The sequence below is a fragment of the Mustelus asterias genome, unplaced genomic scaffold (genome assembly GCF_964213995.1).
Source record: "Mustelus asterias unplaced genomic scaffold, sMusAst1.hap1.1 HAP1_SCAFFOLD_545, whole genome shotgun sequence".
NCBI lineage: Eukaryota > Metazoa > Chordata > Chondrichthyes > Carcharhiniformes > Triakidae > Mustelus > Mustelus asterias.
The window spans coordinates 257,505-283,372 of record NW_027590495.1 but is presented as its reverse complement, the minus strand read 5'-3'; the positions used below and the strand labels follow the sequence as shown (position 1 = coordinate 283,372).

The following is a 25,868-nucleotide window of genomic DNA, read 5'->3' as shown; positions in this document are numbered from 1 at the left end:
TTAAATCTTTTAACCCTGCTGGGTAGGTACCAACTTCCAACAACAGGTGACCCAGGCTGGGTTGGAAAACACGGTCTCTTGTTCGCAGCTCTTGGAAAGTAAAGCATTTACCATGTAAAAAGATATATATATATATTTACATGTATGTTTCTGTGAGTATAACAGAGCCAGTGGAAGGGATAACCGCCATTTTAGGAGAGCTCCAGTCAAAGCGCCGGCCTTTGCATCTCCACATCATGATTAGCCATCGGAGACAGAGGGTAGCAGTGGAGGGGTCTTTTTCCGGTTGGAGGTCTGTGACTAGTGGAGTTCCGCAGGGCTCTGTACTGGGACCTCTGCTGTTTGTGATATATATAAATGATTTGGAGGAAGATGTAGCTGGTGTGATCAGTAAGTTTGCGGACGACACGAAGATTGCTGGAGTTGTGGATAGTGATGAACATTGTCAGAGAATACAGCAGGATATAGATAGGCTGGAACATTGGGCGGAAAAATGGCAGGTGGAATTTAATCCAGATAAATGCAAAGTGATGCATTTCAGTAGATCTAATGTAAGGGGGAGCTATACAATAAATGGCAGAACCATCAGGAGTATAGACACACAGAGGGATCTGGGTGTACAAGTCCACAAAGAACAAAACAGCACAGGAACAGGCCCTTCGGCCCCCCCCAAGCCCGTGCCGCTCCCTGGTCCAAACTAGACCATTCTTTTGTATCCCTCCATTCCCACTCTGTTCATATGGCTGTCTAGATAAGTCTTAAACGTTCCCAGTGTGTCCGCCTCCACCACCTTGCCCGGCAGCGCATTCCAGGCCCCCACCACCCTCTGTGTAAAATATGTCCGCCTGATATCTGTGTTAAACCTCCCCCCCTTCACCTTGAACCTATGACCCCTCGTGAACGTCACCACCGACCTGGGGAAAAGCTTCCCACCGTTCACCCTATCTATGCCTTTCATAATTTTATACACCTCTATTAAGTCTCCCCTCATCCTCCATCTTTCCAGGGAGAACAACCCCAGTTTACCCAATCTCTCCTCATAACTAAGCCCCTCCACAGATCCTTAAAGGTGGCAGCACAGGTGGAGAGGGTGGTGAAGAAGGCCTATGGCATGCTTGCCTTTATTGGACGGGGCATAGAATATAAAAGTTGGCATATGATGTTGCAGATGTATAGAACGTTGGTTCGGCCGCATTTGGAATACTGCGCCCAGTTCTGGTCGCCACACTACCAGAAGGACGTGGAGGCTTTGGAGAGAGTACAGAGGAGGTTTACCAGGATGTTGCCTGGTATGGAGGGTCTTAGCTATGAGGAGAGATTGGGTAAACTGGGGTTGTTCTCCCTGGAAAGACGGAGGATGAGGGGCGACCTAATAGAGGTGTATAAAATTATGAAAGGCATAGATAGGGTGAACAGTGGGAAGCTTTTTCCCCGGTCGGAGGTGACGAACACAAGGGGTCACGGGTTCAAGGTGAGGGGGGCAAGGTTCAACACAGATGTCAGGGGGACGTATTTGACACAGAGGGTGGTGGGAGCCTGGAATGCGCTGCCAAGCAAGGTGATTGAGGCGGACACGCTGAGATCGTTTAAGACTTATCTAGATAACCACATGAACAGACTGGGAATAGAGGGATACAAACGAATGGTCTCGTTGGGCACATGAGCGGCGCAGGCTTGGAGGGCCGAAGGGCCTGTTCCTGTGCTGTATTGTTCTTTGTTGGGATACATCTTTGAGTCATGAACAACAAACATCTGTAGATGAATCCGCGGGACCTGATGAAGTATACCCCAAGACATAGTGGGAGGCTAGGGAGGAAATTGCGGGTCCTCGAGCCGAGATATTTAAAATTAGTTAAAGCTTATTAGTCACAAGTAGGCTTACATTAACACTGCAATGAAGTTACTGTGAAAATCCCCCAGCCACCACACCAGCCCCAGTTTGGGTCAATGCACCTTAACCAGCACGTCTTTCAGACTGTGGAAAGAAACCGGAGCACCCGGAGGAAACCCATGCAGACACGGGGAGAACGTGCAAACTCCAGTCACCCAAGCCAGGAATTGAACCCAGGTCCATGGCACTGTGAGGCAGCAATGCTAACCACTGTGCCACCCATATTTGAATCATCGTTAGTCACAGGTGAGGTGTCTGAAGATTGGAGGGTGGCAAATGTTGTGTCTTTGTTTAAAAAGGGCTGCAGGGAAAAGCCTGGGAACTACAGGCCAGTGAGCCTCACATCTGTGGTGGGTAAGGTGTTGGAAGGGATTTTGAGAGACAGGACCTACAGGCATTTAGAGACGCAAGGACTGATTAGGGACAGTCAGCATGGCTTTGTGAGTGGAAAATCATGTCTCACAAATTTGATTGAGTTTTTTGAAGGGGTAACCAAGAAGGTCGATGAGGGCAGTGCAGTTGATGTTGTCTACATGGACTTTGGCAAGACCTTTGACAAGATACCGCATGGTAGGTTGTTGCATAAGGTTAAATCTCACGGGATCCAGGCTGAGGTAGCGAAATGGATACAAAATTAGCTTGATGACAAAATGAAGAGAATGGTTGTGGAGGGTTGTTTTTCAAACTGGAGGCCTGTGACCAGCGGTGTACCTCAGGGATCAGTGCTGGGCCCACTGTTATTTGTCATTTATATTAATGATTTGGATGAGAATTTAGGAGGCATGGTTAGTAAGTTTGAAGATGACACCAAGATTGGTGGCATGGTGGACAGTGATGGTCATCTGGATTGCAACGAGATCTTAATCAATTGGGCCAGTGGGCTGAATAGAGCTTAATTTAGATAAATGCAAGGTGATGCATTTTGGTAGATTGAACCAGGGCGGGACAAAGAACAAAGAAAATTACAGCACAGGAACAGGCCCTTTGGCCCTCCAAGCCTGCACCGACCATGCTGCCCGACTGAACTAAAACCCCCTACCCTTCCGGGGACCATATCCCTCTATTCCCATCCTGGACACCCCTTAAAACTCACTGTCGTATCCGCTTCCACTACCTCCCCCGGCAGCAGGCACCCACCACCGTCAGTGTAAAAAACTTGCCTCGTACATCTCCTTTAAACCTTGCCCCTCGCAGCTTAAACCTGTGCCCCCTAGTAATTGACTCTTCCACCCTGGGAAAAAGCTTCTATCCACTCTGTCCATGCCCCTCAAACTTGTAGCCTTCTATCAGGTCGCCCCTCAACCTCCGTCATTCCAGTGAGAACAAACTAAGTTTCTCCAACCTCTCCTCATAACTAATGCCCTCCATACCAGGCAACATCCTGGTAAATCTTTTCTGTACCCTCTCCAAAGCCTCCACATCCTTCTGGTAGTGTGGCGACCAGAATTGAACACTATATTCCAAGTGCGGCCTAACGAAGGTTCTATAAAGCTGCAACATGACTTGCCAATTTTTAAACTCAATCCCCCGGCCGATGAAGGCAAGCATGCCGTATGCCTTCTTGACTACCTTCTCCACCTGCATTGCCACTTTCAGTGACCTGTGTACCTATACACCCAGATCCCTCTGCCTATCAATACTCTTAAGTGTTCTGCCATTTACTGTATATTTCCTATCTGTATTAGACTTTCCAAAATGCATTACCTCACATTTGTCCGGATTCAACTCCATCTGCCATCTCTCCGCCCAAGTCTCCAACCGATCTATATCCTGCTGTATCCTCTGATGTTCCTCATCAATATCCACAGATCCACCAACCTTTGTGTTGTCTGCAAACTTACTAATCAATCCAGTTACATTTTCCTTCAAATCATTTATATATATTAGAACATAGAACAGTATAGCACAGAACAGGCCCTTCGGCCCACGATGTTGTGCCGAGCTTTGTCTGAAACCCAGATCAAGCTATTTCCTCCCTATCATCCCGAAGTACTCCATGTGCCTATCCTATCCAATAGCTTCTTAAATGTTCCTAAAGTTCCTGACTCCACTATCCCTGCAGGCAGTCCATTCCACACCCCAACCACTCTCTGAGTAAAAAACCTACCTCAGACATCCTTCCTATATCTCCCACCATGAACCCTATAGTTATGCCCCCTAGTTACCGCTCCATTCACCCGAGGAAATAGTCTTTGAACGTTCACTCTATCTATCCCCCTCATCATCTTATAAACCTCTATCAAGTCTCCTCTCAACCTCCTCCGCTCCAAAGAGAAAAGCCCAAGTTCCCTCAACCTTTCCTCATAAGACCTACCCTCCAAACCAGGCAGCATCCTGGTAAATCTCCTTTGCACTCTTTCCAGTGTCTCCACATCCTTCTTGTAGTGAGGTGACCAGAACTGCACACAATATTTCAAATGTGGTCTCACCAAGGTCCTGTACAGTTGCAGCATAACCCCACGGCTCTTAAACTCAAACCCCCTGTTAATGAACGCCAACACACTATAGGCCTTCTTCACGGCTCTATCCACTTGAGTGGCAACCTTCAGAGATCTATGGATATGAACCCCAAGATCTCTCTGTTCCTCCACATTCTTCAGAACCCTACCTTTGACTCTGTAATCCACATTTAAATTTGTCCTACCAAAATGAATCACCTCGCATTTGTCAGGGTTAAACTCCATTTGCCATTTTTCAGCCCAGCTCTGCATCCTATCTATATCTCTTTGCAGCCTACAACAGCCCTCCACCTCATCCACTACTCCACCAATCTTGGTGTCATCAGCAAATTTACTGATCCACCCTTCAGCCCCCTCCTCTAAGTCATTAATAAAAATCACAAAGAGCAGAGGACCAAGCACTGATCTCTGTGGCACTCCGCTGGTAACCGGTTTCCAGTCCGAAAATTTTCCATCCACCACCACCCTCTGTCTTCTGTTGGATACGGATTTGTGAAGGGCAAGTCTTGCCTCACAAATTTGATAGAATTTTTTGAGGAGGTAACTAAGTGTTCTGAACCAGCTGTTCTGTCTGGAGACAATACACATCTCTTTAACCTGTGTTTAATGTTCCCTCCAACCACATTATCTGTACCTTTTAAGACCTGGCTGGCTGTAGAGATTTGCATTCTAATCAGTATTCTGTAACTTGATTTCTGTGTCTGTGCCCTGTTAGAGAACAGAGACCACTCCATCTGACGAAGGAGCAGCGCTCCGAAAGCTAATGGTATTTGCTACCAAATAAACCTGTTGGACTTTAACCTGGTGTTGTTAAACTTCTTACTGTGCTTACCCCAGTCCAACGCCGGCATCTCCACATTCTGTTAGATAGCCAGTTACCTATCCAATCAGCCAAACTTCTTCCCTCTATCCCACACATCCTTACTTTCTTCATAAGCCGACCGTGGGGGACTTTATCAAACGCCTTACTAAAATCCATGTATATGACATCAACTGCCCTACCTTCATCTACACACTTAGTTACCTCCTCAAAAAATTCTATCAAATTTGTGAGGCATGACTTGCCCTTCACAAATCCGTGTTGACTATCCTGGATTAAGCTGCATCTTTCTAAATGGTCGTAAATCCTATCCCTAAGGACCTTTTCCATCAACTTACCGACCACCGAAGTAAGACTAACCGGCCTATAATTACCAGGGTCATTTCTATTCCCTTTCTTAAACAGAGGAACAACATTCGCCACTCTCCAGTCCTCTGGCACTATCCCCGTGGACAGTGAGGACGTAAAGATCAAAGCCAAAGGCTCTGCAATCTCATCCCTTGCCTCCCAAAGAATCCTAGGATATATTTCATCAGGCCCAGGGGACTTTTCAACTTTCAGTTTATTCAAAATTGCTAGTACATCTTCCCTCCGAACATCTACTTCCTCCAGCCTATCAGCCTGTGACACCATCTCTTCCTCAAAAACATGGCCCCTCTCCTTGGTGAACACCGAAGAAAAGTATTCATTCATCACCTCTCCTATCTCTTCTGACTCCATGCACAAATTCCCACTGCCGTCCTTGACCGGCCCCAGCCTCACCCTGGTCATTCTTTTATTCCTCACATAAGAATAAAAAGCTTTGGGGTTTTCCTTGATCCGACCCGCCAAGGACTTCTCATGCCCCCTCCTAGCTCTCCTAAGCCCCTTTTTCAGCTCATTTCTTGCTAACTTGTAACCCTCCATCGAGCCAACTGAACCTTGTTTTCTCAACCTAACATACGCTTCCTTCTTCCTCTTGACAAGACATTCCACCTCTTTTGTGAACCATGGTTCCCTCACTCGGCCATTTCCTCACTGCCTGGCAGGGACATACCTATCAAGGACACGCAGTATTTGTTCCTTGAAAAAGTTCCACTTATCATTAGTGCCTTTGCCTGACAATTTTTGTTCCCATCCTATGCTTCCTAATTCCCACCTGATTGCATCATAATTACCTCTCCCCCAATTGTAAACTTTGCCCTGCCGTACGGCCCTATCCCTCTCCATTGCAATAACAAAAGACACCGAATTGTGGTCACTATCTCCAAAGTGCTCTCCCACAACCAAATCTAACACTTGGCCCGGTTCATTTCCCAGTACCAAATCCAGTGTGGCCCCACCTCTTGTCGGCTTATCCACATATTGTGTCAGGAACCCCTCCTGCACACACTGCACAAAAACTGCCCCATCCGAACTATTCGACCTACAAAGGTTCCAATCAATATTTGGAAGGTTAAAGTCCCCCATGACAACTACCCTGTGACCCCCACACATATCCATAATCTGCTTAGCAATTTCTTGCTCCACATCTCTATTACTATTTGGGGGTCTATAGTAAACTCCTAACAACGTGACCGCTCCTTTCCTATTCCTAACCTCAGCCCATATTACCTCAGTGTGCAGATCCCCTTCGAAATGCCTTTCTGCAGCCGTTACACTCTCCTTGATTAACAGTGCCACTCCTCCACCTCTTTTACCAGCTTCCCTACACTTACTGAAACATCTCTACCCCGGAACTTCCAACAACCATTCCTGTCCTTGTTCTACCCATGTCTCCGTAATTGCCACAACATCGTAGTCCCAAGTACCAATCCACGCCCCAAGTTCACCTACCTTATTTCGGAAGCTCCTTGCATTGAAGTAGACACACTTCAACCCACCTTCTTGTCTGCTGGTACCCACCTTTGACCATCATACCCTTCCCAGTACCTCACTACACTCACTGACCTCCGGACTACAACTCCTTTTCCCACTCCCCTGACAAATTAGTTTAAATCCCCCCAAAGAGCCGTAGCAAATTTCCCTCCCAGGATATTGGCGCCCCTCTGGTTCAGGTGCACCCCGTCCTGTTTGTACAGGTCCCACCTTCCCCAGAATGTGTTCCAATTATCCACGTATCTGAAACCCTCCCTCCTGCACCATCCCTGCAACCACATGTTTAACTGCACTCTCTCCCTGTTCCTCAACTCGCTATCTCGTGGCACCGGCAACATATCAGAGATGACCACATGTTTTGTCTTGGCTCTCAGCTTCCAGCCCAGCTCCCTGAATTCCTGTTTTAAATCCCCGTCCCTTCTCTTACCTATGTCTTTGGTGCCGATGTGCACCACGACTTGTGACTGTTCCCCCTCCCCCTTTAGAATCCTGAAGACACGGTCGGAGATGTCACGGACCCTGGCATCCGGGAGGCAACATACCATCCATGAGTCTCTCTTGTTGCCACAGAACCTCCTATCTATCCCTCTAACAAACGAGTCCCCAATAACTATAGCTCTACCGCTCTCCCCCTTTCCCTTCTGAGCCACAGGGACGGACTCAGCGCTGGCGATCTGGTCACTGCAGCTTACCACTGGTAGGTCGTCCCCCTCACCTGTATCCAAAGTGGAATACTTGTTGCTCAGGGGAACAACCACAGGGGATCCCCGCACCGACTGCTTCCTCCCAGCCCCTCTCACTGTCACCCATCTATTTTTATATATTACAAACAGCAAAGGTCCCAGCACTGATCCCTGAGGAACACCACTTGTCACAGCCCTCCATTCAGAAACACACCCTTCCACTGCTACCCTCTGTCTTCTTTCACCGAGCCTGTTTTGTATCCACCTTGCCAGCTCACCTCTGATCCCATGCGACTTCACCTTCTGCACCAGTCTGCCATGAGGGACCTTGTCAAAGGCCTTACTGAAGTCCATGTAGACAACATCCACTGCCCTACCCTCATCAATCATCTTCGTCACTTGCTCAAAAAATCTCGATCAAGTTCGTGAGACACGACCTCCCCTTCACAAAACCATGTTGCCTCTCACTAAAACGTCCACTTATTCAGTTAATGGTAGGGCGTTGGGGAGAGTTACAGAACAAAGAGATCTAGGGGTACAGGTTCATAGCTCCTTGAAAGTGGAGTCACAGGTGGACAGAGTGGTGAATAAAGCTTTCGGCATGCTTGGTTTCATCGGTCAGAACATTGAATACAGGAGTTGGAACGTCTTGTTGAAGTTGTACAAGACATTGATAAGGCGACACTTGGAATACTGTGTGCAATTCTGGTCACCCTATTATAGAAATGGTATTATTAAACTAGAAAGAGTGCAGAAAAGATTTCATAGAATCATAGAAACCCTACAGTGCAGGAGGCCATTCGGCCCATCGAGTCTGCACCGACCACAATCCCACCCAGGCCCTACCCCCACATATTTACCCACTAATCCCACTAACCTACGCATCCCAGGACTCTAAGGGGCAATTTTTAACCTGGCCAATCAACCTAACCCGCACATCTTTGGACTGTGGGAGGAAACCGGAGCACCCGGAGGAAACCCACGCAGACACGAGGAGAATGTGCAAACTCCACACAGACAGTGACCCGAGCCGGGAATCAAACCCGGGACCCTGGAGCTGTGAAGCAGCAGTGCTAACCACTGTGCTACCGTGCCACCCTCCACCAGGCACAGGCATTTACTAGGATGCTACCGGGACTTGATGGATTGAGTTATAAGGAGAGGCTGGATAGACTGGGACTTTTTCTCTGGAGCGTAGGAGGCTGAGGGGTGATCTTATAGAGGTCTATAAAATAATGAGGGGCACAGATCAGCTAGATAGTCAATATCTTTTCCCAAAGGTAGGAGAGTCTAAAACTAGAGGGCATCGGTTTAAGGTGAGAGGGGAGAGATACAAAAGTGTCCAGAGGGGTAATTTTTTCACACAGAGGGTGGTGAGTGTCTGGAACAAGCTGTCAGAGGCAGTAGTAGAGGCGGGTACAATTCTCGGAGACAAACACAAATAAGCAGACAGGAAAATGAGGAAACAATTTTATTGGAGCATAAACATTGTGTCAATAAACAGATATAATAAAATAATTTATCAAAACTGCCATTCCCACAGGCAGGTCCAGTCCTCCACCGGGCACAGGCAGCTGGTCTGGGAGTGGCACATTCAGGGAGTTACTGGTGTTTCTTTTCCCGGGGCAGTCGCACTGTCAGACTGGGCAAGGCTGGGGTGGGAACTTTGCCAGTGAGTGAGTTGAACCCACACTGGGCCTCAGTCTATCGGCGCAGCTTCATTCTCTGGCGTTTGTAGAGCTTCTTTTTGAAGTTTGGGTTTTTGGCTGGTTCTGGAGGAGGTTCTAGCTGAATGAGGGATGGTTTCTCGGCAGCCGGCGTATCAAACACTGCCTCAGTGGGATCCTCGGGCAAAGTCAAACGTTCCTCACTCTGCTGGACACGCTGCAATTCCTTCATCCGATGTTTCTCCATAAAACGGGCAGCAGTGGCCATCCGCAACATCCGTCGGTGCTGCGTACAGACAGCGAGAGAGTTAGAACCAGAGCGACAGCGAGAGAGTTAGAACCAGAGCGACAGCGAGAGAGTTAGAACCAGAGCGACAGCGAGAGAGTTAGAACCAGAGCGACAGCGAGAGAGTGAGAACCAGAGCGACAGCGAGAGAGTGAGAACCAGAGCGACAGCCCGTTAGAACCAGAGCGACAGCGCGTTAGAACCAGAGAGACAGCGCGTTAGAACCAGAGAGACAGCGCGTTAGAACCAGAGAGACAGCGCGTTAGAACCAGAGAGACAGCGCGTTAGAACCAGAGAGACAGCGCGTTAGAACCAGAGAGACAGCGCGTTAGAACCAGAGAGACAGCGCGTTAGAACCAGAGAGACAGCGCGTTAGAACCAGAGAGACAGCGCGTTAGAACCAGAGAGACAGCGCGTTAGAACCAGAGAGACAGCGCGTTAGAACCAGAGAGACAGCGCGTTAGAACCAGAGAGACAGCGCGTTAGAACCAGAGAGACAGCGCGTTAGAACCAGAGAGACAGCGCGTTAGAACCAGAGAGACAGCGCGTTAGAACCAGAGAGTTAGAGCCCGAGATAGATAGAGTTAGAACCAGAAGTAGATAGAGTGAGAGTTAGAACCAGAGTGAGAGAGAGTTAGAAGCAGAGGGCTAGACAGAGTTAGAAGCAGAGGGCTATATAGAGTTAGAACCAGAGAGAGAGAGAGAGTTAGAACCAGAGAGAGTTAGAACCAGAGAGAGAGAGTTAGAACCAGAGATAGAGAGTTAGAACTAGAGAGATAGAGAGTTAGAACCAGAGAGATGGAGAGAACCAGAGATAGAGTTAGCACCAGAGAGATGGACAGAGGTAGAACCAGAGAGATAGAGAGGGATAAAGAGTTAGAACCAAAGAGATAGAGAGAGTTAGAACCAGAAAAGGGAGATATATTGGGGGGGGGGGGGGGAGAGACTGCTCTCTTAGTGTGAGTCAGTAAGCCGAGTGCAGGAAGTTAGGGGATAAAATAAAATGCAAGGACTCAATGTAGTAATCTCAGGAATACTCCCAGTTCCTGGGATTAGCGAGAGCAGGAATAAGAGGAGAGACCAAATGAACAGGTGGCTGGAGAGATGGTGTAGCCGGGAGGGATTCAGATTCTTCAGGCACTGGGACCGGTTCTGGGGAAGGGGAACCTGTACAAACCGGACGGGCTGCACCCAGGCAGAGCCGGAACCAATGTCCTCGCGGGGGCTTTCGCTCGTTCTGTTGAGTATTTAAATTAACGTGGCAGGAGGGTGAGGTCCCAGGAGCAGGATCAGATAGGTCAGTTTCAGATCAGGATAATGGAGGTGGAACATTAGCTAGTGGTGGAGAGGTTCTAGTGATAGACCTAGAATCACAGGAGAAGCAAAGTTTTAAGTGTCCAGCAAGAGAAACTGACAGAGTTAAAGTGTTTATACTTCAATGCTGGGAGTATTACAAAGGTAGACGGGTTCAGGGCACAGGGAGATACATAGCAGCATGATGTCATTACAGAAACCCAGCTAAAGGAGGGGCAGAATTGGCAGCTCAATAGTCCAGGTTATAGAGGCTTCAGACACAATGGAGGGAGAGTAGCACGAATGGTTAGAGAATCAATTCCCGCTGTGAGAAGTGATGATAAACTAAACAGGTCAACAAATGAGGCTTAACGGGTTCAGCATGCTACTGGAACAATAAATAAGGAAGGTAAATGCTATGTTGACCATCATTGCAAGGGGACTTAAGTACAGAAGTAAAGATGTCTTGTTGCAATTGTATAGAACCTTGGGGTTGAACACACCGAGAGTATTGTGTACAATTTTGATCTCGTGTAAGGAAGGATATGCTTGCCATGGAGGCAATGCAACAGAGGTTCATCAGACTAATCACTGGGATGCCAGAATTATCTTAGAACATAGAACAGTACAGCACAGAACAGGCCCTTCGGCCCACGATGTTGTGCTGAGCATTATCTGAAACCAAGATCAAGCTGTCCCACTCCCTATCATCCTGGTGTGCTCCATGTGCCTATCCAATAACCGCTTAAATGTTCCTAAAGTGTCTGACTCCACTATCACTGCAGGCAGTCCATTCCACACCCCAACCACTCTCTGCGTAAAGAACCTACCTCTGATATCCTTCCTATATCTCCCACCACGAACCCTATAGTTATGCCCCCTTGTAATAGCTCCATCCACCCGAGGAAATAGTCTTTGAACGTTCACTCTATCTATCCCCTTCATCATTTTATAAACCTCTATTAAGTCTCCCCTCAGCCTCCTCCGCTCCAGAGAGAACAGCCCGAGCTCCCTCAACCTTTCCTCATAAGACCTACCCTCCAAACCAGGCAGCATCCTGGTAAATCTCCTCTGCACTCTTTCCAGCGCTTCCACATCCTTCTTGTAGTGAGGTGACCAGAACTGCACACAATATTCCAAATGTGGTCTCACCAAGGTCCTGTACAGTTGCAGCATAACCCCACAGCTCTTAACCTCCAACCCCCTGTTAATAAAAGCTAACACACTATAGGCCTTCTTCACAGCTCTATCCACTTGACTGGCAACCTTTAGAGATCTGTGGATATGGACCCCAAGATCTCTCTGTTCCTCCACAGTCTTCAGAACCCTACCTTTGACCCTGTAATCCACATTTAAATTAGTCCTACCAAAATGAATCACCTCACATTTATCAGGGTTAAACTCCATTTGCCATTTTTCAGCCCAGCTTTGCATCCTATCTATGTCTCTTTGCAGCCTACAACAGCCCTCCACCTCATCCACTACTCCACCAATCTTGGTGTCATCAGCAAATTTACTGATCCACCCTTCAGCCCCCTCCTCTAAGTCATTAATAAAAATCACAAAGAGCAGAGGACCAAGCACCGATCCCTGCGGCACACCGCTAGCAACCTGCCTCCAATCCGAAAATTTTCCATCGACCACCACCCTCTGTCTTCGGTCAGACAGCCAGTTACCTATCCAATCGGCCAACTTTCCCTCTATCCCACACCTCCTCACTTTCATCATAAGCCGACAATGGGGGACCTTATCAAACGCCTTACTAAAATCCATGTATATGACATCAACTGCCCTACCTTCATCAACACACTTAGTTACCTCCTCAAAAAATTCTATCAAATTTGTGAGGCACGACTTGCCCTTCACGAATCCGTGCTGACTATCCCGGATTAATCCGCATCTTTCTAAATGGTCGTAAATCCCATCTCTAAGGACCTTTTCCATCAATTTACCAACCACCGAAGTAAGACTAACCGGTGTATAATTACCAGGGTCATTTCTATTCCCTTTCTTAAACAGAGGAACAACATTCGCCACTCTCCAGTCCTCTGGCACCATCCCCGTGGACAGCGAGGACCCAAAGATCAAAGCCAAAGGCTCTGCTATCTCATCCCTTGCCTCCCAAAGAATCCTAGGATACATTTCATCAGGCCCAGGGGACTTATCGACCTTCAGTTTATTCAAAACTGCCAGGACATCCTCCCTCCGAACATCTATTTGCCTATTAGCCTGTAACACCTTCTCTTTCTCAAAAACATGGCCCCTCTCCTTGGTGAACACTGAAGAAAAGTATTCATTCATCACCTCGCCTATCTCTACTGACTCCATACACAAGTTCCCACTACTGTCCTTGACCGGCCCTAACCTCACCCTGGTCATTCTTTTATTCCTCACATAAGAGTAAAAAGCCTTGGGGTTTTCCTTGATCCGACCCGCCAAGGACTTCTCGTGTCCCCTCCTAGCTCTCCTAAGCCCCTTTTTCAGCTTGTTCCTTGCTAACTTGTAACCCTCAATCGAGCCATCTGAGCCTTGTTTCCTCATCCCTACATAAGCTTCCCTCTTCCTTTTCACAAGACATTCCACCTCGTTCGTGAACCATGGTTCCCTCACTCGGCCATTTCCTCCCTGCCTGACAGGGACATACCTATCAAGGACACCCAGTATTTGTTCCTTGAAAAAGTTCCACTTTTCATTAGTTCCTTTCCCTGACAGTTTCTGTTCCCATGTTATGCCCCCTAATTCTTGCCTAATCGCATCATAATTACCTCTCCCCCAATTGTAAACCTTGCCCTGCCGTACGGCCCTATCCCTCTCCATTGCAATAACAAAAGACACCGAATTGTGGTCACTATCTCCAAAGTGCTCTCCCACAACCAAATCTAACACTTGGCCCGGTTCATTTCCCAGTACCAAATCCAATGTGGCCTCACCTCTTGTCGGCCTATCCACATATTGTGTCAGGAAACCCTCCTGCACACACTGCACAAAAACCGCCCCATCCGAACTATTTGACCTACAAAGGTTCCAACCAATATTTGGAAAGTTAAAGCCCCCATGACAACTACCCTGTGACCCCCACACATATCCATAATCTGCTTAGCAATTTCTTCCTTCACATCTCTATTACTATTTGGGGGCCTATAGTAAACTCCTAACAACGTGACCGCTCCTTTCCTATTTCTAACCTCAGCCCATATTACCTCAGTGTGCAGATCCCCCTCGAAGTGCCTTTCTGCAGCCGTTAAACTATCCTTGATTAACAATGCCACTCCTCCACCTCTTTTACCAGCATCCCTACACTTAGTGAAACATCTATTTCCCGAAATGTCCAACAACCATTCCTGTCCTTGTTCTACCCACGTCTCCGTAATGGCCACAACATCGTAGTCCCAAGTACCAATCCACGCCCCAAGTTCATCTACCTTGTTCCGGATGCTTCTTGCATTGAAGTAGACACACTTCAACCCACCTTCCTGTCTACCGGTACCCACCCTTGACCCTGATACCTTCCCCAATACCTCACCACCCTCACTGACCTCTGGACTACAACTCCTTTTCCCACTCCCCTGACAAATTAGTTTAAACCCCCCTGAAGAGCCGTAGCAAATTTCCCTCCCAGGATATTGGTGCCCCTCTGGTTCAGGTGCACCCCGTCCTGTTTGTACAGGTCCCACCTTCCCCAGAATGTGTTCCAATGAGGAGTGATTGAGCACCTGTATTCTCTCGAGTTTGGAACGGGGGGGGTGATTATATTGAAAGTTATAACATTCTGACAGACTGGGTGTGGGCGGGAGGTTTCCCCTGGCTCGGAGGGTCTAGAATCAGGGGACACAATCTCAGAACAAGAGGCAGGTTATTTAGGACTGAGAGAGCGGTGAAGCTTTGGAATTCTCTACCCCCCTATAGTGGGTTGGGAGATACATCTTACCATGTTCGGAGACCGATAGGTGGGATTTTCATACAGTGTTGGACCCCCGAAGCTGCCCTGGAAAATCTTGATAAGGTTTAGAACAAAGCGTGGTCCAATTTCAACGAGAGCTCCATCCTCTTCAATAATCTGCACCGGGAAAAGGCAAATCAACTCAGAAAAGCTGCTGAAAAAGAGGCATTTGGAAAAGGAGGAATGTGCAGCCTTCCGCCGGGGGGAGTGGCAGTAGGTCAACTGCTCGCTCGCAGAGCTGGTACAGACACGATGGGCCAAATGGCCTCCTTGTGCACTGTAATAATTGGGTGAAACACCACACAATGAGAAAGGTTTGAGCTGAGGTGAACCCTGAGAGCACTCAGCAGGGTTTTTTCAATTTCACCAGAATGTTTCTGCATCTTCTCTTTACTTCCCCGATTTCCATTTTGCCTTCCCCTCTGTACTGCCCAAACTCCTCGAGGCTTTCTGCAGTATAAAGGTGTTTGTGACTGTCAGAAGCTTTCTTTCTCTGCTTTCCCTTGGCCTGTATGCTTCTGGGTAATCAGGGGGTTCTAGATCGGTGGCACAGTGGTTAACACTGCTGCCTCACAACACCAGGAATCCGGGTTCAATTCCTGGCTTGGGCCATCCTTTCTGGTTGTATCACAGCTTGGTATGGGCTCCTGCTCTGCCCAAGACCGCAAGGAACTACAAAAGGTCGTGAATGTAGCCCAATCCATCACGCAAACCAGCCTCCCATCCATTGACTTTGTCCATACTTCCCGCTGCCTCGGCAAAGCAGCCAGCATAATTAAGGACCCCACGCACCCCGGACATTCTCTCTTCCACCTTCTTCCATCAGGAAAAAGGTATAAAAGTCTGAGGTCACGTACCGACCGACTCAAGAACAGCTTCTTCCCTGCTGCTGTCAGAGTTTTGAATGGACCTACCTTGCATTAAGTTGATCTTTCTCTGCACCCTAGCTATGACTGTAACCCTACATTAGAAACATAGAAAAACTACAGCACAAAACAGGCCCTTCGGCCCCACAAGTTGTGCTGAACATATCCCTACCTTTTAGGCCTACCTATAACCCTCCATCCTATTAAATCCCATGTACTCATAAGAACATAAGAAATAGGAGCAGGAGTAGGCCATGCTGCAGCTTTATAGGACCCTGGTTAGACCCCACTTGGAGTACTGCGCGCAGTTCTGGTCACCTCATTACAGGAAAGATGTTGAAGCCATTGAAAGGGTGCAGAGGAGATTTACAAGGATGTTGCCTGGATTGGGGGGCATGCCTTATGAGGATAGGTTGAGGGAGCTTGGTCTCTTCTCCCTGGAGAGACGAAGGATGAGAGGTGACCTGATAGAGGTTTACAAGATGTTGAGAGGTCTGGATAGGGTAGACTCTCAGAGGCTATTTCCAAGGGCTGAAATGGTTGCTACGAGAGGACACAGGTTTAAGGTGCTGGGGGGTAGGTACAGAGGAGATGTCAGGGGTAAGTTTTTCACTCAGAGGGTGGTGGGTGAGTGGAATCGGCTGACGTCGGTGGTGGTGGAGGCAAACTCGTTGGGGTCTTTTAAGAGACTTCTGGATGAGTACATGGGATTTAATGGGATTGAGGGCTATAGATAGGCCTAGAGGTGGGGATGTGATCGGCGCAACTTGTGGGCCGAAGGGCCTGTTTGTGCTGTGGCTTTCTATGTTCTATCTAGCCTGCCCTGCCATTCAATAAGATCATGGCTGATCTGAAGTGGATCAGTTCCACTTACCCGCCTGATCCCTATAACCCCTAATTCAAACATCCTCATCCAGGAGTCTCTTAAAAGACCCTATTGAGTTTGCCTCCACCACCACTGACGGCAGCCGATTCCACTCGCCCACCACCCTCTGTGTGAAAAACTTCCCCCTAACATTTCCTCTGTACGTACCCCCAAGCACCTTAAACCTGTGTCCTCTCGTAGCAGCCATTTCCACCCTGGGAAAAAGCCTCTGAGAGTCCACCTGATCTATGCCTCTCAACATCTTATACACCTCTATTAGGTCTCCTCCCATCCTACGTCTCTCCAAGGAGAAAAGACCGAGCTCCCTCAGCCTATCCTCATAAGGCATGCCACTCAATCCAGGCAACATCCTTGTAAATCTCCTCTGCACCCTTTCAATCTTTTCCACATCCTTCCTGTAATGAGGCGACCAGAACTGAGCACAGTACTCCAAGTGGGGTCTGACGAGGGTCTTATATAGCTGCATCATTATCCCCGGACTCCTAAACTCATTCCCTCGATAAAGGCCAGCACACCATACGCCTTCTTAACCACCTCCTCCACCTGCGGGGCCGATTTTAGAGTCCTATGGACCCAGACCCCAAGGTCCTTCTGATCCTCTACACTGCTAAGAGTCTTTCCCTTTATATTGTACTCCTTCATCTCATTTGGCCTGCCAAAATGGACCACTACGCATTTATCTGGGTTGAAGTCCATCTGCCACTTCTCCGCCCAGTCTTGCATCCTATCTATGTCCCTCTGTAACTTCTGACATCCCTCCAGACTATCTTCAATGGTTCAACTATTGAACACATCCTCAGACAGGCTCTCAGGATGACTCCCTCACAGTCCCTCCACCATGGACAAGTTTAACAGCTCCCAGTTCACATCGAGCTGCAGGGAGATGAAGCTTACACGAGCCGATAAAGCAGCATCAAACTGACCTGGTAGTTTCTGAACCAGATCCTGTTGTCAGTGATGGTGAAGGTGAAGATGTGGTCAACAAACGGCTGACTCTTCGGGTGGTAGCGTGGCGTGGAAAAGATCTGCAAGAGAAAGGGTTAAGACTCCAGCAGACTGGGTAGGGAGCAGTAAGATCCTGAATGGTATTGACCAGGTGGACATTGAAAGTATGTTCTCTTGTGAGTCCAGAACTAAGGGGTGGGGGGGGCACTGTTTTAAAATTAGGGATTTCCTCACGGGACAGAGGTGAGGAGAGTTTTTTTCCTGAGGGTTGAGAGACTTTGGAACTCTCTGCCTGAGTTGGAGGTGGAAGTGGGGTCAGTGAATATTTTTAAGGCAGTGGATCCGAGGGGATGGATGGGAATGTGGAACAGAAACAGATCAGCCATGATTGTATCGAAGGGCAGAACGGGTTCGAAGGGCCGAAAGGCCTACTCCTGCTTTAATTTTGGATGTTCATCTGGTTCAAGGAGCTCACCGCTACCTCCTCGGGCAATTGGCGATGAATAATGGCAGCACACGCGGAGGACGGATACGTGACCGTAACAGTGTAGCTTGAAAAGAATTCACACGGACATGGAGCAGACCACCCTGTCCCTGATTAATAAAATCATGGCCAACCGATTGTCCAAGTCCACACTCTTACCCAACGCAATAACCTTACACACTGCTCCTTTTCAATCATAAATCTATCCATCTCTGCCATCAAAATATTCAAAGATTGTTCCCACTGCCTTTTCAGGAAGAGTTCCAGAGACTCCCCACCCTCTGAGGAAAAAAATCATCGGTTTGAGATGAGCGTGCGTATTTTTTAAACAGTGACCCCTGGTTTTGGGGGGAAGAGATTGAACTTCTGAAGGTTCAAACAGTAAGAGAAAGTTGCAGTTCTGTCAGGGAGTGGGTTTGAGGGGAGAGGGAAGAGCTCTCCCTCAGGATTTGGCAATTGAGCCACTGGAAGATCTCCCTTCCCGAGCTATGCACTGGCAAGGGAGCGGTGAGATGAACGGAGCCAGGAACACAGTGACTGGAGCAGAGTCAGGGGTTTGTGTTGTGGGGGTAAAGGGGCTTGTCAGGCTGACCCCCCCCCCTCAGGGCCCGAGGGCAGAGACAAGGCAAACACAAACTCACCTGGATAAAAAGTTCTTTCAGGACACTGTAATGAGCTTCTTTGTCAAACGTCTATTGAGGAGGGAGAAAAAAAAGCAAGTGTTAAACCGGGGCCTCCCAGCACACATGTGGGAAAGATCGAGAGAGTGTGAAGGGAAAGCAGCTTTCCTCACCGGGTCAAAGGACAGCAGCGGCCTGGAACCTTTCAAACAGTTTCCCGTCATCTTCAACTCATCCAGTGTGTGAACTAGAAGAGAGAGCAAGAGGTTGGAGCAAGACAGAGAGAGAGAGAGACTGACTGAGAGCATCCATGTGGTAAACTACTGGACACCGGCCTCCAGTCACTCATAGAGTCATAGAGGTTTACAGCATGGAAACAGGCCCTTCGGCCCAACTTGTCCATGCCACCCTTTTTTTTAAAACCCATAAGCTAGTCCTAATTGCCCGCATTTGGCCCATATCCCTCTATACCCATCGTACCCATGTAACTGTCTAAATGTTTTTTAAAAGACAAAATTGTACCCACCTCGACTACTACCTCTGGCAGCTTGTTCCAGACACTCACCACCCTCTGTGTGAAAAAATTGTCCCTCTGGACACTTTTGTATCCCTCCCCTCTCACCTTAAACCTATGCCCTCTAGTTTTAGAGTCCCCTACCTTTGGGAAAAGATATTGACTATCTAGCTGATCTGTGCCCCTCAAACAGCCTTCTATCACTACCCTTTGTGTCCTATTACTGAGCCAGTTTCTGATCCATCTCGCCAAGTTTCCCTGAATTCCATGTGCTTTAATCTTGTCAATCAGTCTCCCATGTGGGACCTTGTCAAAAGCTTTGCTAAAATCCATATAAACAACATCAACTGCATTTCCCTCATCCACACACTTGATCACATTTTCAAAAAATTCCCTTAAATTTGTTAGGCATGTCCTCCCTCTGATGAAGCCATGCTGACGTTCCCTAATTAACCAATGCCTTTCCAAGTGGAGATTAATTCTCTCCTTTACAATTTTCTCCAATAGTTTTCCTATCACTGACGTGAGACTCACTGGTCTGTAATTTCCGAGTTCATCTCTACCACCTTTATTGAAAAGTGGAACCACATTAACCGTCCTCCAGTCCTCTGGCATTTCCCCTGTGAGGAGTCTCACAACACCAGGTTAAAGTCCAACAGGTTTATTTGGTAGCAAATACCACTAGCTTTCGGAGTGCTGCTCCTTCGTCAGATGGAGTGGAAATGTGCTCTCAAACAGGGCACAGAGACACAAAATCAAGTTACAGAATACTGATTAGAATGCGAATCTCTACAGCCAACCAGGTCTTAAAGGTACAGACAATGTGGGTGGAGGGAGCATTAAGCACAGGTTGAAGAGGTGTGTATTGTCTCCAGACAGGATAGCCCGCAAGTCCAGGAGGCAAGCTGTGGGGGTTACTGATAGTGCGACATGAACCCAACATCCCGGTTTAGGCCGTCCTCATGTGTGCGGAACGATCTTCAGGTAAGCGTTCTCCAAGGCGGCCTTCACGACACACGACAGCGCAGAGTCACTGAGCAGAAACTGATAGCCAAGTTCCGCACACATGAGGACGGCCTAAACCGGGATGTTGGATTTATGTCACATTATCAGTAACCCCCACAGCTTTCCCCCTGGTCTTGCAGAATCTCACTGGCTGTCCTGTCTGGAGACTCTGTGCCCTGTTTGAGAGCAGATTTCCACTCTATCTGACGAAGGAGCAGCGCTCCAAAAGCTAATGGCATTTGCTACCAAATAAACCTGTTGGTCTTTAACCTGGTGTTGTGAGACTTCTTACTGTATTTACCCTGTGGCCAGAAGGGAATTTAAAATTTGTGTCAGAGCCCCTTTTCTGCAATTTCCTGCCCCGTCTCCCACGGCAACCTGGGATGCAATTCATCCGGGCCTGGAGATTTGTCCACTTCTAAGACTGTCAGAGCCTCCAATACCTCCTCATTTCCGATGTCAAACTGCAATTTCCACACAGTCCCTTTTCCTGAATGCTGTACCTACATTCTCCTTTTCTGGAATGAAGACCAAAGAGAAGTATTCATTTAACACCCTTCCCATATCCTGCGGCTTCACACACAGATTGCCCCCCTGGTCTCTAATGGGCCCTACTCTTTCCTGGTTTACCTCCTTCACATATTTATAATATACTTTAGAATTCTCCCTAATCCTGTCTGCAAGTCCATTTTCAATCCCCCTTTCGGATCTTCTAGTTGCTTTCTTCAGCTCCCACTTCCGATATTCCCCCCCGGGCTACAGCGGAATTCCTCCCTTTGGACTTGCTCAAAGCCTTTCTCTTCTTCCTTATCCAGTCCTGAATTGGGATTGGAATCTGTCAGCACCAATACTGGAGCTCTCAGCAACACTCTCTGCCATCAGTGTGGGTTGTCCTCGCTGAGGGAGGTACCTGGGGTTAGAATTATTGTTGGAAGCAGCTCAATAATCTGCTCAATAACACGGAGATTTGAGCTGCTCAGGACAGTGAAATATTTAAACTGACCATCCAAACAGAACAGGAAACTTACTATTCTGGATTAGAAATTTGGCAGATGGTCCATGAGGTACGTTCGAGATCCTGAAACACAAACAAAAAAATCACTGCATCATTTGGATAATGTGGCTGCATTAAGATCAAAAACTGCTGAGGGGGTGTAGGTACAGGCCGGTCTGGGACTAGAATAGACAGGGTGTAGGTACAGACCGGTCTGGGATTAGAATAGACAGGGTGTAGGTACAGGCCGGTCTGGGGCTAGAATAGACAGGGTGCAGGTACAGGCCGGTCTGGGACTAGAATAGACAGGGTGTAGGTACAGGCCGGTCTGGGATTAGAATAGACAGGGTGTAGGTACAGGCCGGTCTGGGACTAGAATAGACAGGGTGTAGGTACAGGCCGGTCTGGGACTAGAATAGACAGGGTGTAGGTACAGGCCGGTCTGGGACTAGAATAGACAGGGTGTAGGTACAGGCCGGTCTGGGGCTAGAATAGACAGGGTGTAGGTACAGGCCGGTCTGGGACTGGAATAGACAGGGTGTAGGTACAGGCCGGTCTGGGGCTAGAATAGACAGGGTGTAGGTACAGGCCGGTCTGGGGCTAGAATAGACAGGGTGTAGGTACAGGCCGGTCTGGGACTAGAATAGACAGGGTGTAGGTACAGGCCGGTCTGGGACTAGAATAGACAGGGTGTAGGTACAGGCCGGTCTGGGGCTAGAATAGACAGGGTGTAGGTACAGGCCGGTCTGGGACTGGAATAGACAGGGTGTAGGTACAGGCCGGTCTGGGGCTAGAATAGACAGGGTGTAGGTACAGGCCGGTCTGGGGCTAGAATAGACAGGGTGTAGGTACAGGCCGGTCTGGGACTAGAATAGACAGGGTGTAGGTACAGGCCGGTCTGGGACTAGAATAGACAGGGTTTAGGTACAGGCCGGTCTGGGACTAGAATAGACAGGGTGTAGGTACAGGCCGGTCTGGGACTAGAATAGACAGGGTGTAGGTACAGGCCAGTCTGGGACTAGAATAGACAGGGTGTAGGTACAGGCCGGTCTGGGACTAGAATAGACAGGGTGTAGGTACAGGCCGGTCTGGGGCTAGAATAGACAGGGTGTAGGTACAGGCCAGTCTGGGACTAGAATAGACAGGGTGTAGGTACAGGCCGGTCTGGGACTAGAATAGACAGGGTGTAGGTACAGGCCAGTCTGGGACTAGAATAGACAGGGTGTAGGTACAGGCCGGTCTGGGATTAGAATAGACAGGGTGTAGGTACAGGCCGGTCTGGGGCTAGAATAGACAGGGTGTAGGTACAGGCCGGTCTGGGACTAGAATAGGCAGGGTGTAGGTACAGGCCGGTCTGGGACTAGAATACACAGGGTGTAGGTACAGGCCGGTCTGGGACTAGAATAGACAGGGTGTAGGTACAGGCCGGTCTGGGACTAGAATAGACAGGGTGTAGGTACAGGCCGGTCTGGGACTAGAATAGACAGGGTGTAGGTACAGGCCGGTCTGGGACTAGAATAGACAGGGTGTAGGTACAGGCCGGTCTGGGGCTAGAATAGACAGGGTGTAGGTACAGGCCGGTCTGGGATTAGAATAGACAGGGTGTAGGTACAGGCCGGTCTGGGACTAGAATAGACAAGGTGTAGGTACAGGCCGGTCTGGGATTAGAATAGACAGGGTGTAGGTACAGGCCGGTCTGGGATTAGAATAGACAGGGTGTAGGTACAGGCCGGTCTGGGACTAGAATAGACAGGGTGTAGGTACAGGCCGGTCTGGGACTAGAATAGACAGGGTGTAGGTACAGGCCGGTCTGGGACTAGAATAGACAGGGTGTAGGTACAGGCCGGTCTGGGGCTAGAATAGACAGGGTGTAGGTACAGGCCGGTCTGGGACTAGAATAGACAGGGTGTCGGTACAGGCCGGTCTGGGACTAGAATAGACAGGGTGTAGGTACAGGCCGGTCTGGGATTAGAATAGACAGGGTGTAGGTACAGGCCGGTCTGGGGCTAGAATAGACAGGGTGTAGGTACAGGCCGGTCTGGGACTGGAATAGACAGGGTGTAGGTACAGGCCGGTCTGGGACTAGAATAGACAGGGTGTAGGTACAGGCCGGTCTGAGACTAGAATAGACAGGGTGTAGGTACAGGCCGGTCTGGGGCTAGAATAGACAGGGTGTAGGTACAGGCCGGTCTGGGACTGGAATAGACAGGGTGTAGGTACAGGCCGGTCTGGGACTAGAATAGACAGGGTGTAGGTACAGGCCGGTCTGAGACTAGAATAGACAGGGTGTAGGTACAGGCCGGTCTGGGATTAGAATAGACAGGGTGTAGGTACAGGCCGGTCTGAGACTAGAATAGACAGGGTGTAGGTACAGGCCGGTCTGGGATTAGAATAGACAGGGTGTAGGTACAGGCCGGTCTGGGACTAGAATAGACAAGGTGTAGGTACAGGCCGGTCTGGGACTAGAATAGACAGGGTGTAGGTACAGGCCGGTCTGGGGCTAGAATAGACAGGGTGTAGGTACAGGCCGGTCTGGGGCTAGAATAGACAGGGTGTAGGTACAGGCCGGTCTGGGGCTAGAATAGACAGGGTGTAGGTACAGGCCGGTCTGGGGCTAGAATAGACAGGGTGTAGGTACAGGCCGGTCTGGGACTAGAATAGACAGGGTGTAGGTACAGGCCGGTCTGGGGCTAGAATAGACAGGGTGTAGGTACAGGCCGGTCTGGGGCTAGAATAGACAGGGTGTAGGTACAGGCCGGTCTGGGGCTAGAATAGACAGGGTGTAGGTACAGGCCGGTCTGGGGCTAGAATAGACAGGGTGTAGGTACAGGCCGGTCTGGGACTAGAATAGACAGGGTGCAGGTACAGGCCGGTCTGGGATCAGAATAGACAGGGTGTAGGTACAGGCCGGTCTGGGACTAGAATAGACAGGGTGTAGGTACAGGCCGGTCTGGGACTAGAATAGACAGGGTGTCGGTACAGGCCGGTCTGGGACTAGAATAGACAGGGTGTCGGTACAGGCCGGTCTGGGACTAGAATTGACAGGGTGTAGGTACAGGCCGGTCTGAGACTAGAATAGACAGGGTGTAGGTACAGGCCGGTCTGGGACTAGAATAGACAGGGTGTAGGTACAGGCCGGTCTGGGATTAGAATAGACAGGGTGTAGGTACAGGCCGGTCTGGGACTAGAATAGACAGGGTGTAGGTACAGGCCGGTCTGGGACTAGAATAGACAGGGTGTCGGTACAGGCCGGTCTGGGACTAGAATAGACAGGGTGTAGGTACAGGCCGGTCCTGGACGAGAATAGACAGGGTGTAGGTACAGGCCGGTCTGAGACTAGAATAGACAGGGTGTCGGTACAGGCCGGTCTGAGACTAGAATAGACAGCGGCCTGATGACTGGCACAGACTCGATGGGCCAAAGGGTCTCTCTTTGTGCTGTAATACTCTGACTCTATTGTCAGAAATTGCCTAGACCTACCCCACACTTTCTCCTCCCTTGACTGCCTCCCCACCTCCACTCTGACCCCCGCCTCCACCCTCACAATCCCTCAGTGGCCACCCTATCAAGCCCGTTCAGTACCTTGTGTTTCAGAGCGACCGCCTCCCATTTTTCAAATCTCCACAGAATGCAGAGCCAATTTACTCAGCCTCTCATAGGAAAACCCTCTCATCCCAGTGACCAATCCAGTGAAGCTTTGCTGTACTGTCTCTAAGCTGTCTATACCCTTCCTCTGTACAGTGTTCCAGACATGTTCCCACCAATGCCCTGTCTCACTGTAACACGCCTTCTTTACTCTTATATTCCAATCCCTTTGTCAGAAACCTCGCTCTCTGACAGCACTCTGGGTGGACCTACTGCGACTCAGGAACACAGCTCACCACCACCTTCCCAAGGGCAATAAATGCTGGACAGTCACCAATCCCATGGAAGAATGGAAAAGCTAACATACCATTCAGCTTCCTGCTTGCTTGCTGCACCTGCTGTGATTTATTCCTCGTCCCTCTGAATGCAAATGTTTCCAATGTCTCACATCACTATTCTTCGGGTAATCTCACACATTCCACTCCACCTGCCATCACTCACTCCACCTGCCATCACTCACTCCACCTGCCATCACTCACTCCACCTGCCATCACTCACTCCACCTGCCATCACTCACTCCACCTGCCATCACTCACTCCACCTGCCATCACTCACTCCACCTGCCATCACTCACTCCACCTGCCATCACTCACTCCACCTGCCATCACTCACTCCACCTGCCAATATCTCTTTGCAGCCTCTGTATCCTCCTCACAGCTCACTCACCACGTGTACCAGTCCGGATCCTCACGACGATTCTCACTGACCAAGTACCAGTCCAGCGTCAATTACAGGGGGGCAAAGATTCAAGGTGAGAGGGGGAAAGTTTAAGGGAGATGTGCAGGGGACGTTTTCCACGCAGAGAGTGGTGGGTGCCTGGAACGCGCTGCCAGGAGGTGGTGGAAGCAGGGACATTAGCAACATTTAGGAGGCATCTAGACGGGTAGATGAATAAGAGGGATATGGTCCAAGTCAGGGCAGAAGGGTTTTATTTTTAGTTTAGTTCAGGCATCATGATCAGCACAGCTTGGAGGGCCGAAGGGCCTGTTCCTGTGCTGTACTGTTCTTGACCC

At 49.1% G+C, this 25,868-nt stretch overlaps 1 protein-coding gene across 1 annotated transcript in view; it reads right to left on the bottom strand.

Moving 5' to 3' along the window:
- Window positions 1-9,166: 9,166 nt before the first annotated feature.
- bxdc2 (brix domain containing 2) overlaps window positions 9,167-25,868 on the bottom strand; it is a 34,948-nt gene continuing 18,246 nt past the window's right edge. Inside the window, exons 5-10 of the mRNA XM_078205006.1 lie at window positions 21,245-21,294; window positions 18,871-18,944; window positions 18,719-18,769; window positions 17,572-17,673; window positions 14,885-15,013; window positions 9,167-9,663 (exon numbers count right to left, since the gene is read on the bottom strand). Coding sequence (XP_078061132.1) covers window positions 9,415-9,663; window positions 14,885-15,013; window positions 17,572-17,673; window positions 18,719-18,769; window positions 18,871-18,944; window positions 21,245-21,294 — 655 coding nt within the window. The 3' untranslated portion in view covers window positions 9,167-9,414. The remainder of the gene's footprint in view (window positions 9,664-14,884; window positions 15,014-17,571; window positions 17,674-18,718; window positions 18,770-18,870; window positions 18,945-21,244; window positions 21,295-25,868) is intronic.